The sequence below is a fragment of the Hyla sarda genome, chromosome 1, assembly GCF_029499605.1.
Source record: "Hyla sarda isolate aHylSar1 chromosome 1, aHylSar1.hap1, whole genome shotgun sequence".
Classification (NCBI taxonomy): domain Eukaryota; kingdom Metazoa; phylum Chordata; class Amphibia; order Anura; family Hylidae; genus Hyla; species Hyla sarda.
In genome coordinates, this window is record NC_079189.1 from 472,986,568 (window position 1) to 473,001,778 (window position 15,211).

Below are 15,211 nucleotides of genomic sequence, written 5' to 3' on the forward strand. Positions count from 1 at the left end.
ATTTGTATTGCCCGACGCCCGGGACATGCAGTTCCGGGCGCCGGGCAGGTGGTTTCTTCAGGCATTTAGGCATTCGTGCAAGCAGCGCTAAATGCCAGAAGGCTTCACTTACCCTGTCCTCCCCGTTTTCGGTTGGCCGGCCGAGTGTGATGAGGGACGTCGCGCATGTGACTTCCCTCTGCAGACCCGCACCCGCTCAGTGACGTCACTCGTCAGGCTGCTGCCGGAGAGAAGTGCAGCGCAGGACAGGTAAGTGTGTCTATGTGTGTGTGTCTGTGTGTGAGTCGGGGGGGGGAAAACGACAATGCTACCTAATGTGGGGAACCTGCTATCTAATGTGGGGAACCTGCCACTACCTAATGTGGGGAACCTGCCAATACCTAATGTGGAGAACCTGCTGCCTACCTAATGTGGGGAACCCCCAGAAGTAGCACCCCCATCATCCGTCAGCTCATGCTATTACCACACGGGGTAGGGGGAATGGGGGTGGGGGGTTGCTGTCAGATGATGGGGGTGTTTCTGGTGGATGATGAGGGGCGCATGATGGGGGCATTATATGTGAGGGGCACATGATGGGGTCATTGTATGTCAGGGGTGCATCAGCTCATGCTATTACCACACGGGGTAGGGGGAATGGGGGGGGTTGCTGTCGGATGATGGGGGTGTTTCTGGTGGATGATGAGGGGCACATGATGGGGGCATTATATGTGAGGGGCACATGATGGGGTCATTGTATGTCAGGGGTGCATGATGGGGTCATTATATGTGAGGGGCACATGATGGGGGGCATTATATGTAAGGGACGCATGCAGCCCAGCCTCACCTAGCTGTTACCTCCAGTGGCCCCCGGATAATTTGCGTTTGAGACCCCTGATCTAATGCCATTGAGGTCTTTCCATTGCCATAGCCTCCCTGTACACTAATGTTACTTGAGGGTTTATCCTGGCAATGCATTGGCTTATCCTCACTCTAAGCTGCCAGTGTATCCAGCAGGGCTTGTCTGTGACTACCTGTGGTCTTTGCTGTTTGGGTCTCTAACATTTATGTGATTATAAATAGTATATTTATGCACTTTTACATTTTTGCCCCTTCCCTGCCAGAAACCAAGATGGCGATCTGGCCATCACATACGGCACACCCACTCCCGTTCAGCACATCCTTCTAAGCGAGTGCTATGGTGCATGCGCTCTTAGTAGCGGTCCTGCCCCTCCTCTGACGTCAGGAGGTGAGCAGACCGGATGCTGATAAAACCGGAAGTGCGTTAGGCGCCGGCTTCACCACGAGCCGAACCAGCACGCCGGGAGAACCTCCCGTCCTCCTGCCACTGCAGGAGCGTCCTCGCTACTACTGCTCGCCGCAAATTGTAAGTACACACCGAAGCAGTGTGTATTTTGTAGGTTACAATACAATTGTTATATTGCCCCGTCATTTTCATTCCAGGGCTACTTTTCCACATAAATTCTGTGAGTATAACTTTCCAATACTATGGAGAGAAAACAGCCTTTGGAGGGGTAAGGTCATTTACTATCCCTTTTTTTAATCACCTTTTGTTGCAGGAGCTGATTATCTAAACGGGCCAGTGTGGAACATCTATACACAACTGCATAGGGCTATTGTGCCTATTTGCAGGAAATTTTATTTTCATTTTGATTATTACATTGTGTGATATAGGTTCCCCTGAGGACATCCCCATGCATATTATCCAGCATGTAGGACAGAAACGCATTGGGAACACATTTTCGTATATGCTGGTGTATGTTCTTTGCATCAATAGACTGCATCAGTAGTAATTGTGGGAAAATTTCCATTCAGATGATAACCACACGTTCTGTTTATGCACCCGCATATCCATAAGGAGTGCATACACGTTTATATTATGCTTTGAGGGTTTGTGACTCACAGTTAAAAAAAATTTTCATATGTCTCCCCTCAGCTGTTTATCAGCATTATTATTTCTTACACACTTGGTTGGGAAGCACTTCTATCTGATGGCTTTTATTGACATGAATAAAACTGTCTTTTTTTAGCGACACTCCTTGTTTTCCTAGGATAAAGTTTGATGGATGGTCTCACAATTCTTATGTAATTTTTGCTCCGAGCATACAAAATTAGTGTTGCCCCAGCTTTCCCCAGGTTGCAGTGTGGCCCAAAACATCACTAGTCAGGTGTCGAAAGGAGCCTGTCTGTATTTCAATGGGTGAAGTGGATCATTCTTCACAGGGCTGCAGGGAATTGTAGTTTCCAACACAGCACACATGCAAGGCAGCTCAGATGTTCTGCAATAAGTAGGGTGGCTGATGTGTGGGAGGGAGAAAAAAGTCCTCACATTTACAAATAAGGGATCATGGGACTTGTTGGAGGAAAGGAACTCCAACAGAAAATAACCAGGTCACAAAAAGGAAGCAGCAGCAATATGGTGGACCCAAAAAACAGCCAATTAGTCCCAAGACAAGCATGGATCCTTCCTAAGCATGTCCATTACTATCTGGCAGTTAAGTACTAAAGTCACCTTGTATTGGATAACCCCTTTAAAAGTCAACAATTCTGTAACTCAGTACATTGCAATAAGCTCTCAGTTTAAAAGCAGATCTATTCTTTGAAGTCATTTAGAACAGACTGTAATATAACAAGTACGTACTGTCAGGTGGACTGTGGAACAAAACTTCATGTTTACAAACGTTTCCATTTGCAGTTGCGGGGCTACTAGTTTCAGCATCAGTGTACTGGGTGCTTACAACTGAATGACCAACTTCTTGTAGCTCATCCTCCTCTTCTGATTCTACAAGTATCAGAACTTCAGTTGCACCTTTTCTGCAACATAACAAAAAGTCACATTAAAAAGTATTGTTACTTTACCAAATCTCTGTAGGTTATAAATAACATAACATGCAAACTAAAAAGTCAGGTATAATGTGTCAAATCAACACGGTATGATGTGCATTTATTATATATGTATATTTAATTAAATACAAGAGATACTTTTTCTGGTGTGTGCAAATAAGTAATTAAACGCTAAACAAAAAACTCGATGTATATGTGTTTTTAGAAGTTTATAGCAGTGTGCCTCCAGCGGTAGCAAAACAACAGGAATTAATTTTTATATACAATGTCCAATTTAGTGGTATTGATTGTAGAGCGATGGGGACATTTTTGCTCAGCTAGGGTTAGTCTATGAAGTCAATAAAAGGCATATAATAAGGGTAGCTTTCCACGGGTTGGCCTTATGAAGTGAGCATTTCCTTAAACTAGCCTTCCTATGCCATGCACTAAATAAGATAAATCATCAAAAGCAGCGTTTACTAAGTAAATTTGTTTTACAGATTTTACTGGTGTTCTCTCTCACCAAAATATATATCTAAGACTTGAGAAAGAGAATAGGGTGAGCTTTTTTCCTATTTTTTCCCCCTTTTACAATGTCAGGAACAAAAGAATAGATAAGTCTCCCTAAAGTGTACGCTTATTTATATAACATTATTTGGTAGCAGTGAAAGCTACATTACAGGGAAAGGCATAGAGGGGAATAGGACCCTCCCTAAACATCCCTAACATCTTGGACACACAGTAGGCCTCCACCATCTCCCCTATCTGTCCAGGCAGGTTCTTACAATTCAGTTTGAAAAATCCCAAATGGATCTGTGTGAAAAATAACACTATACAAACTGGTTTGTTCAGTGGGTGCAAGGGATAGGGCTGTTACCATTAGACACCCGATAACCTGTGCCTATGGCAGCAGTGTTGAGGGAGGGCAGTACTTCAGTAAGACAGAGTTTACGTCAGCATTGTGCTTAAAACTACACAACTTAGTGCGGAGAAAAACATACCACAGGGATTATTTTTTCTCTGCTCAACTCCTATGATAGAAACCTGATGGACCCCATTCAAAGTCAATGGGACCTGTTGGTGTCCCTTCTGCTCTGACCTGTTCAGCGCAAAAAGAAGTGAACAGGCATTGAATGAAAGGAAGCACAACGCTGATGTAAACTTAACCTAAGTTTAAAAGGAAAAAAATAAAAGAAGAAATAAATAGTTTTAATGTAGCTACTGCCCCCAGGCTGTGGCCTGGAGAAAATAATACAATTTTTCCCCCTTTGGTCCTTTGGTTGAATCCACATGGGAAGGAACACCTGTAAAATGTACCTGTAGATTTTAAGCCTGAAAACCCCCAATAATATATAGGGACATTTATCAATGTTTGCTTATGTATTCCTTTTTTTAGTACTTTTTTCTTTACTTTTTTTGCTTATGTGTGACTTATTTATCAACTGGTTTCAGCCTGTTGATAATTTTCTTTCACGTAAGCAATTTCTTCTTTTTTACTTTGGTAGTAGCTTTTTCTGCTCCATGTTTGAGCTGGAGTAAATTTAGTCAATTTTTAACCTTGTTGCGACTTTTAATAAATACCAGACTACCCGTACTCCATTTTAAAATTATTACTTCGTAGTTAAGTTTTTGAAAACTTGCTATTCTCGCTTTCCAGTTCAAATGTCGCACGAAAAATCGCATAGTCGCAGGTGCAACATTTTTGCAACTTTTTTAGTAAAGAAAAATTAACTAAATCGCTTGATAAATGCCTGTCATAGTGTCCATTTTATTCATCCTGGATGCAACAAAGTGTTTTGCTGTCTTCAGTTTTAATCGGTCTACTCTTTCTATTGGCTCTTTGCTCTGGCTATTGAAGAAAGTGTATATGACCTCTAGGTATCCTAATGCAGCAGAGGGAAAGGGGTCATACTAATGCACTTAAAAGGAAATGAAAAGTATTACTCACCTGAAGGGGTTGGCTGTGATAATCCACAATGACATAGGGGGAAAAAAGTTCAGATGTTAGTATGTTTGGTATTTAAATATATATTTTTTATTATTGCAGAATACAAAGAGATCTCATATTGCCATTCTGAAAAGAGTAAAAGAAACATTGACAAATTGATTATTATCTGTCTCTATTTAGGTCATGGATTGCATAACAATGTCACATGATAAGCGGCCGCTACTGGGAAAATGCATGGCTGACTGCAACTTCCCTTGGTGGTACTGAATGTCTCCAGTAGATTTTTGTCCTTTGGATTTTACTGTTAAGATTAGTAGCAGATCACGTAAAATGGAGTTATGCATATCTAAAACACAACTAAAAATGGTACTTTCCAAAAGCGGATAGAAAATGCATATTATTCAATGTGTAATAAAAAGTTTTACAATTTTCCAATATGGAACACACATCTGCATGCAACTATTCAGTGGATGTTTTCATTGTTAAATTCCAGAGGATAGAAGTCTATCCTGGTTGAGGCATTTAAACATGAAGGGCAATATCACCATGTACACTGAAACATTCCAGTTAGAAGTGATAAGACATACCTTTAATATAGAGCTGAGGGTCACAATAGAGTACAGTTCCTATAATAAGGGCGACTACGATGAGGAAAAGGATCAGGATAGCAGATACCAACCCAACAATGTTATGGGGTTCTGAGTAATAAAAAGTAGGAAGACAATAAACAAAAGAATGGCCAAACACATATTCACATGATTTATTTACATATTTTCAGTTTTTCCATAATATATATAACATAGCAGGCCCCTGAATTTTGACCTATTCAAAAAATATACTATTAGAATCTTTTTTGTAATACATATGTCTCGGAAGTGCATCTAAATGTGGCTATTGGATGCTAAAAGAACACAATGCTCTTAAAAGGTGCAGAAGCCCCTTTGTGATAGTTCCATGGGTTGGACCACCACAAAAACTTTATTGCATATTTTAGCTCTCAGCAGTTTCTGTCACTCCCATAGAGTTTGGAATGGGGCAGCAGGCCATGTTACCACCACTACTCTTTTCTTCTGTTGTCTCCCATTACTATCCATTGGTAGATGTCCCAGCATTTGACCTATTGACTGGAACACCCCTTTAATATAACTGCTTTATTAGCAATAGTCTATATCACTGCTTTCATTGCATATTGCACATAACTTGCACATATGTTTTTTTACCCTAGTCTTTTTGAAGTTTTCCAAAAAAGCAATGCAATAGTTGTAAGCCTGTAAAGGTCTCTATGCATCTTGCACTACAGAAGGCCAAATCAAAGGTGTATGGGGGCCCGACACTCCGACATTATCTGAGAAGGGTCGGGCATGCTGGAGTTTCGCTGCCCAACCACTTTATTCAGGCAGGGATAAGAAGAGCAGTCATGCCGCTCCATAGAGAATACATGAACATTCCACCACGTTGAACATTCGTATGTATGAGGATGGGAGAAATAACTGTTATTGATAATGTATGTGAATCTTTAAATATAAAATTAGTAGAATCCTAAAGGGGTTATGTAGCCAAAGGGCTATATATTTGTTTTTTTAAATATGCAGATTCTGTCAAATATAAAAAAAAAAAAAAAAAAACCCTACTCACTTTCATCGCTCCTGCGGTGCCTCTGGTATCACTGCTCCAGTCCCTGTTGCGATTCTCTTCCTTCCTCTGGGGCCCAATACGTCACGCTGCAGCTCAGAGAAGTTCCTGACTTGGCCAGTGATTGGCTGAACTGCAATATGACATATTGAGCCTGAACACCAGGAAAAAGACAGGGGCCAGGGATAAATAGGTCAAACTGTTAACTACTAGTCAAAGCATGAATACAGTGACCCCCCGACCTACGATGGCCCCGACATATGATCAAATCGACATACGATGGCCTCTCAGAGGCCATCGCATGTCGATGTCAGCTTCGACATATGATGCTTTTTTATGTCGGGGCCATCGCATTAAGTGCTATCCGGCAGCGCAAAATGCTTAAGCTGCTGCCGGAGAGCAGCTTAATGTTCCCCGTGTGGTGCGGTAAGTATTACTTACCCCTCTACGATGCTCCGGGGTGCCCTCCGGGTCCAGCGCTGGTCTTCCGGTGTCTTCTCGGCCCTCTCCGATGACGTCAATACGCTGCTGCGCACGTCATCCAATAGGAATGGTGTATGGAGCGGTGTAATGACGTTGCTACACAGGCCCAGTAAGGCCTTGCAGAAGACAGCAGAGGACCGGAGAAGACAGCAGAGGACCGGAGAAGACAGCGGAGAGCCCAGCAGAGGCTCGGGTTCACCATCGGGAGCGGCGGGGACACCATCGCGAGCGGCGGGGACACCATCGCGAGCGGCGGGGACAGGCGAGTACAGCTTCCTATACTTTACATTGCACGAATCCCTCAACATACGATGGATTCGACAAACGATGGCTCGTTTGGAACGAATTACCATCGTATGTTGAGGGACCACTGTATACTATAAAACAGAAAGAGGCAGAGCTTCCCATGGGATAGTATTGCTGGATTCTAGGTGTGTTCGTGTAGGAACAAAAACTAGCAAAACTGCCCACCTTTGGTAGTTGGTGTATGAGCAACAACTACTGTGTCCGTAGGTATCCAAGGAAGTGGTGCCGCTTTTCCAGGGTCGGTGTGGAGAGATTCCAGGCCGATGGTTATAATGGAAAGATATGTAGGGGAAAAAACGGAATGATAGCACAATCTACTCAGATGTTGATTTAAATAATAATCTTCTTTTCAAGGCTTACACATGCCTCTTCCTCAGGTAGAAAAAGGCTTACATACATGCATAATAAAAGTATCTGTTTAAAAAGGACCTGACGTCAGGTCCGTAACCCTGCCCCCATGGGCGTGGCCTCGCGATTTTTGGCACTAAGAGAATCCTTTTAAACAGACACTTTTACTCTGCATGTATGTAAGCCTGTTTTTACCTGAGGAAGAGGCATGTATAAGCCTCGAAACGTGTTATGATTTGGCTTTAATAAAGAAGATTATTATTTAAACCAACATCTAAATGAATTGCGCTATGATTCCGTTTTTTTCCCTGCATCTCTTTCCATTATAACTACTAGTCAAGGCAGTACACTGTATTGGGCCTAAGAATCAGAAAGAGCATTCCAGCGGGGACTGCAGCACCCTGGGAGCTCTGAAGTTGAGTAGAGGTTAATTATTATATTTTTTTATATCAGACAAAATGCCTGGAAATATTATAAGTCTAATGTTATTATATTGTTGCTAATTTGTTGACCTAAGTCTTTGATTTTAATACCATTATGACAATATTAAAAGTAAATCAGTATTCTACTCACTTCTTACATCTAGCCATATATAAATCTCTCTGGTTGCAACTCCATTCTGGGCCATGCAGATATAATGTCCTTCATCTTCCTCCTTGGAGCAGTTTACAATGGTGAGGTAGGAAACCTTGTTGATCTGTACGATCTGGTATTTTGTCCCTGACTGGATCTCCACATTTGGGTTGCTTAGGTTACGCAACCAAGCTATTACAGCTGGAGGGTTATCACCGGATACAGAACATGACAGGGTTACATTTTCTCCTTTTAAGCAGGTTCTCAGAGCATTAGACTGGGGCATTGGGTATCCTGAAAGAAAGGGAGTACAATGAACACCATTGCCATTTCTAAAGGATAACAAATCAGAAAAGCAAATTTTTATTTTATCTAACATGCAAATGACACCACCAAACAGATACAGTCAATGTTGATGCCACCTTCATTTACATGAGAAAGAATTGTCCATGCATTTGCTTCCAAGTAATAATCTAAGTTCCTGCTTTATCTGCCACAATAGACCTACATTTATCTGAAGTCTGCACACAATAGACTTATTGTTAACTGGGAAGTGGAAACATAGTTTAAAAGGGATTTTTTGCTATGATATGTCATAACTTTAATAACTAATGTGGGTCCAGCCTCTGGGATCCAAACAAAGCTGTAGCACTAACACTCTCCAGATCAGTGGGGGCCCCAGAGGTAGGACCACCACCGATCTTAAAGCGATCGCACATCCTAGTCACTCAAGTAATTTAGTTTCAGGATGTGTTTTTTTTGGCAGTCAGTAATAAAGGATAAAAAAATAAAGGGGATGGGTACGGAATTATTTGTACTCACACCTCACCCATCATTTAAAGGGAACTGTCACATTGGACATGCAGTGGGATCTGTGGGCAGCAAGTTACATTGCAGAAGGACTTGAGCAAATTGATATACAGTTTTGTGGGAAAAGCTTTGAGTATCACTTGTATTTCATTCATTTAAATACCTGCTAAGTCCAATGGGTGGTTTTGCTCAGTTATTCCCAGCTATTCAGTGAAACCTCTTCGAGACACCCACTCAAAATCGTACAAAAAGTTAAAAATCTGTCACAAAAAAATCTGGTCTGGATAATGGGGTGGTTTTCTTAAAGGAAAACTGTCATTTATTTTGTCCCGCACTATCCACGGGTATCTGTGGATAGTGCTGGAGACGCTGAACATTTTGAGTCCTACCTTGCCCGGATCCGCTGCGCCGTTCGCCCGTTATAGCTGGTTTTCTGTATATTCAAATAAGCTGCTAACTGGCACCGCCCGGCTAATGAATATTCATACGTTGTCTTACGCTCTCCATCTCATCTCGGCCGAGTCCTGGACGATACTGCGCATGCGCAGGATTTCCTACTATAACCGGAAGCTGTCTTCAGCGTTGCTTCAAACGCTGAAGACAGCTTTCCGGTATAGTAGGAAATTCCGCGCATGCGCAGTATCGTCGAGGACTCGGCCGAGATGAGACGGAGAGTGTAAGACAACGTATGAATATTCATTAGCCGGGCGGTGATGCGGGCCAGGCGGCGGTTGCGTCACAGTGCCAGTTAAAGGCAGTAACCCCGCCCATGCCAGTTAGCAGCTAATTTGAATATACCGAAAACCAGCTATAATGGGCAAACGGCGCAGCGGATCCGGGCAAGGTAGGACTCAAAATGTTCAGCGTCTCCCGCACTATCCACAGATACCCGTGGATAGTGCGGGACAAAACATATGACAGTTTTCCTTTAAAGAGGTTTTTAAAGTATCTATATGCACTCTTTTAGAAAGGAAGGCTATCAATCATTGAGTAGGGGTGCCCAAGTCATACCCATTTTCCAATGATTAATGTGACAGGTTCCCTTTAAAAGGGTATTCCAGCTTATAACACGTATTCCTAATACACAGGATAGGGGATAAGTGTCTGATTGCCGGCATCCGACCACTGGGAAACCCTGCACAATCTTGAGAACTCTTAGACAATTATTGTTCTATTCTAAGACTCTAGACTTTGGCCCTAAAGTACACAGGTTCCAGGGTCATTCATGGCAGAGAGGGGGTGCTAGAGCAAAGATCTCAATAGACCCCCTACGCATTTCCAGGGTTTGCTGACCAGGAAAGGAGCATAGTGGTTTTCTTCCCTCCAGAACTACACCAATTCCCCATCCCATTGTTTGCAAAAAATGTAGTTTCTTTAGTAAAGAGGAGTTCTGTACTGGTTCTCCCCCAGTTTCATAAGGGATAGACCAACCAGGTATGAGCTTCCTTAATCCAATGGTCCCCTGGCTTTATGGTCTATATGCTCTCCCACGGTCCGGTTGAGTAGAGCAGAAATAAAACATTTTTGTCATTCCTCACAAGCTTTGCTGAATGAATGGAATTGCTGCATTCTGCTGAAATTCTGCCGCAACTGGAGTGGAATTTTGTCCGAATTCAGAATTCATAATGTGCAGCAAATTCTAGCAGAATTTCGCACGGAAATTCTGAAGTGTGAACATAGCCTAAGGCCTAAAGCTTTCACACGAAATTCTGTGATAAAATTTAACCAGAAATTCTGCCGAAATTTACTGTCCTTAGACTTTGGATTCCGCTGTCCCGTTCACACAGCAGAAGCTGCTGCCGCCGCCACTGTTTGAGTCAATGGGGTTTTGAATTTCAGAGGAATTCTGTGTTTTGAGAACACTGATTTCAGCAGAAATTGTGTGTTAGGGTGCGTTCCCACATGGCATATACGCAGCGTATTTCACGCTGCACAAAATTTACGGCAGCAGCGGGAAATATGTTGCGTAGTTCTTGCTCACTATACACACAGGGCTTTCCGGCGGCAGCCCTATGTGTGCAGTGAGTTTTGGAGGCGGAGCCGCACGTCACAGTCACACCGCCACACGGCTCCGCCTCCAAAAATCACTACACGCATACGGCTGCCGCCGGAAAGCCCTGTGTGTATAGTGAGCAAGGAATATGCAGCGTATTTCCCGCTGCTGCCGTAAATTTTGCGTAGCGTGAAATACGCTGCGTATACGCCGTGTGGGAATGCACCCTTATAGCGAAATTTCCATTGTCTTAACATAGCCTAAGGCATTGTTTCCCAACCAGGGTGCCCCCAGCTGTTGCAAAACTACAACTCCCAGCATGCTCGGACAGCTGAAGGCTGTCCGAGCATGCTGAGAGTTGTCGTTTTGCAACAGCTGGAGGCATCCTGGTAAGGAAACACTGGTCTAAGGGCTTGTAATCAGCTCGTATATTTATAACACTGTAGACAATCCATCTAATTTCTCAAAGCACTGTCTGGAACAGCAGTGGTTCAGAGGGCAGGAGGGTGTCCCCAAACACACCTGACAGTATGTGACCAGCTATATGCATAGAGAACCCATTTAGCCTTATCGGATTTGTGCAGCGGACAGAGAATGAGAACTCAGATGACTTGTAATATCTTTCTTAATTGAGCACTAAACACCGATAATCCCCAGTGGTATAATGGTAATTGCTGCCATTAGTCTCCATATACACCACTGATAAAATGCCACTAGCAATGTTAAAGGTACCGATCCCATACACAAATAGAAAGGATGAAGTCAACCTGTTCTGAAAATAAAAGCATTGTAATACGCAAGCTTTAATGTTTTCTAAATGACAGCTATATCAATGTTATCAAAAAGTTATCAATGTAGCTAGTTCCCTTTAGGGAGTTCAGATGAAAAATTCTAAGTATGTTCTGGCCTGGCTACAACATATGACTCACAGAAATTCTCTATCACCCACTGAGCCTAGCACAATAGCTTATTTTTACAAATAGCAGCCTACGACTCTTCATATGGATCACACAGTAAGTACAATAAATATACTGTTTGGTCAGCAAAGAGCAGGAAGGCATTTAGAGGTAAAGCTTAGCTTATATAGTATAAGAGCAACATAGTAATAAAAGCTAGGAGAGGAGGATTAGCTTTATGGACTTCAGTCTGAATTTAGTTTAACCTCTTACAGGGGTACTCCGGTAGAAACTTTTTTTATTTTATTTTTTTATTTTTATTTTTTTCAATGAACTGGTGCCAGAAAGTTAAAACAGATTTTTAAATTACTTCTATTTCAAAATCTTAATCCTTTCAGTACTTATTAGCAGCTGTATGCTACAGAGGAAATTCTTTTCTTTTTGAATTTCTTTTTTGTCTTGTCCACAGTGCTCTCTGCTGACACATCCGTCAGTGTCAGGAACTGTCCAGAACCGGATAGGTTTGCTATGGAGATTTTCTCCTGCTATGGACAGTTCCTGATATGGGCATCAGGTGTCAGCAGAAAGCACTGTGGACAAGACAAAAAAAATTCAGAAAGAAAAGAATTTCCTCTATAGCATGCAGCTGCTAATAAGTACTGGAAGGGTGAAGATTTTTTTATAGAAATAATTTACAAACCTGTTTAACTTTCTGGCACCAGTTGATTTAAAAAAAAAAAAAAAAAAGTTTTCCACCGGAGTACCCCTTTAACCCCTTAAGAACTCAGCCCATTTGGGCCTTAATGACAATTTTATTTTTACGTTTTAGTTTTTTCCTCCTCCTTTCCTTCAAAAAATCATAACTCTTATATCTTCATCCACAGACTAGTATGAGGGTTTGTTTCTTGTGCGACCAGTTGTCCGTTGTAATGCCATCACTCACTTTACCATAAAATGTATGGCGCAACCCAAAAAATACTATTTGTTTGGGGAATTTTGAAAATTTTGGAAGGTTTCGTTTTCACGCCGTACAATTTACAGGTAAAAATGACTTGTGTTATTTATTCTTTGGATCAATACGATTAAAATGATGCCCATGATAATATACTTTTCTATTACTGTTGCGCTTAAAAAAAAACGCAAACTGTTTAACCAAATTAGTACGTTTAAAATCCCCCTATTTTGAGGACCTATAACTTTTTCATTTTTCCGTATAAGCGGCGGTATGAGGGCTCATTTTTTGCGCCATGATCTATACTTTTTGATGATACCATATTTGCTTATATAAAACTTTTAATAAATTTTTTATAAATTTTTTTGGAATAAAATGTTATAAAAAAGCAGCTATATTGGACTTTTTATTATGTTCATGCCATTCACCGTACAGTATCATTAACATTTTATTTTAATAGTTGGGATATTTACGCACGTGGCGATACCAAATATGTATATAAAATATATTTTTATTTATTTCTTTACACTTTTTGGGGGTGAAACAGGGAAAATGGGACAATTTACGTTTTTATTGGGGGAGGGGGTTTTTCACTTTTTTTTTATACACTTTAATAGTCCCCATAGGGGACTATTTATAGCAATCATTCGATTGCTAACACTGTTCAGTGCTATGCATAGGACATAGCACTGATCAGTATTATCGGTCATCTTCTGCTCTGGTCTGCTCGATCAAAAACCCGTGGAAGGCAGCGGAGGCAGGTGAGGGGACCTCCGTCTGTGGCAGCGCTGCGGGAGATTTGATCATCAATTTTAGTGTCTGCAATGCTGCAGATGCCGTGATCTGTATTGATCACGGCATCTGAGGGGTTAATGGCGGACATCCGCTATCAGCAGCCGGGACCTGCTGCGCATGACACGAGCATCGCTCTGATGCTCGCGGTTATGCATAGGACGTAAATGTATGTCCTGGTGCATTAAGTACCAGCTCACCAGGACGTACATTTACGTCCTGCGTCGTTAATGGGGTACTCCCGTGGAAAACTTTTTTTTTTATTTTTATTATCAACTGGTGCCAGAAAGTTAAACAGATTTGTAAATTACTTCTATAAAGAAAAAAAAAATCTTAATCCTTCCAGTACCTTTTAGGAGATGTATTTTACAGAGGAAATGGTGTTCTTTTTAGATTTCTCTTCTGTCACGACCACAATGCTGTCTGTTGACCTCTGCTGTCCATTTTAGGAACTGTCCAGAGCAGGAGAAAATCCCCATAGCAAACATATGCAGCTCTGGACAGTTCCTAAAATGGACAGCAGAGGTCAGCAGAGAGCACTTGTGCCATATAACCACTTATGAACACAACAACCCTGGGCAGTAGCCCGGGGCACTAAGATCCCCTTTAAAGAAACTCCCCTAAAATGTAACATTTAATGTAAATGTCTAATATATATTGTAACAAAAATATGTTAAAAACCGAGTGTTACTGTACATTTGACAAGTGACGAGTCTAAGGTCTTGTTCACATTGCCGTCGGTCTCCGCTATTCGGAGTTCCGTCGGCAATCCGGCCAGAAGGATGGGAGTTTAGCGAGAAAAATCAGTACAAGCACTATTTTTTCTCCGCTAAAATTCTGTAAAATTACCGGGTCACCGACAGACCCCATGCAAGTGAATGGGGTCCGTCAAGACCCGGTAGTAGCCCAACCCGTTTTAGGGACCGAATTAGCGGGTCGGATGCAAACGGCCGTGTGAACCTAGCCTAATGGGCAGTAACACTAGGTCTTTAACATATTTTTGTCACAATATATTTTAGATGTTTACATTAAAAGTTACATTTTAGGGGATTTTATTTAAAATAGATCTTAGTGCCCCGGGCTACGGCCCAGGGTTGTTGTGTTCATTGTTGTAGGGGATTTCTGACTCTTTCCTGGGGCTAATTGTTTAGTATGTAACCAATTAGATGCCATGGTTGCTATTGACCAAAGCATCTGAGGATTAACAGCTTGGATTGAAGTTATCTCCCGTCACTGCAGCAGACTGTGAGGTGTAATATGTAGATGACTTGCGCTGTTGAACTAGTGTGATCAAACCATCGCTGTACATGTGCGTTTTTTTTTTTTTTTTTTTTTTTTTTTGAGCCAATGGCTTAAAAAAAAGATTGTGCACTATGGAGGAGCCCTTTGTATCAGAAAGGTCCCTAAATGGTAAGATGGTATATGGGTGTCCACACCTGGTACCTTCTGTGATCAGCTATAATCTAAGGATAGTGCTCTTCTTCTGTAGTGCTTATTGCATAGCTCCCATTGAAATCAATAGGCTGTCTGCGTAATCCATAAGTGTGGCACCCTAGAGAACTAAAGACAATTTTACAGCTGCTGTGCCATATATGCTCCCCTATATGAGAGTCTTGAATGATTTCTGGACCAGGCAACCCTTTTAACGGAACGTTCAC

General features: G+C 41.9%; 1 protein-coding gene and 1 long non-coding RNA gene across 6 annotated transcripts in view; one reads left to right on the forward strand and one right to left on the reverse strand.

Moving 5' to 3' along the window:
• Window positions 1–15,211, forward strand: part of LOC130285575 (uncharacterized) — a 38,728-nt gene that overhangs the window by 19,721 nt on the left and 3,796 nt on the right. The window contains exon 1 of one of the 2 annotated variants that reach the window (XR_008847388.1): window positions 11,904–11,926. The exons of the other annotated variant lie outside the window; for it this stretch is intronic. This is a non-coding gene — a long non-coding RNA (uncharacterized LOC130285575). Of the gene's footprint in view, window positions 1–11,903; window positions 11,927–15,211 lie in introns of those variants that run through there. 2 annotated transcript variants of the gene reach the window in all.
• Window positions 1–15,211, reverse strand: part of VSIG10 (V-set and immunoglobulin domain containing 10) — a 39,377-nt gene that overhangs the window by 2,960 nt on the left and 21,206 nt on the right. For 3 of the 4 annotated variants that reach the window (XM_056537146.1, XM_056537137.1, XM_056537120.1), the window contains 4 exons: window positions 8,111–8,404; window positions 5,356–5,466; window positions 4,769–4,781; window positions 2,639–2,811 (listed from right to left, as the gene is read on the reverse strand). In XM_056537146.1, the coding sequence (XP_056393121.1) occupies window positions 2,639–2,811; window positions 4,769–4,781; window positions 5,356–5,466; window positions 8,111–8,404 (591 nt within the window). Of the gene's footprint in view, window positions 1–2,638; window positions 2,812–4,768; window positions 4,782–5,355; window positions 5,467–8,110; window positions 8,405–15,211 lie in introns of those variants that run through there. The other variant, XM_056537129.1, reaches the window with a different exon arrangement.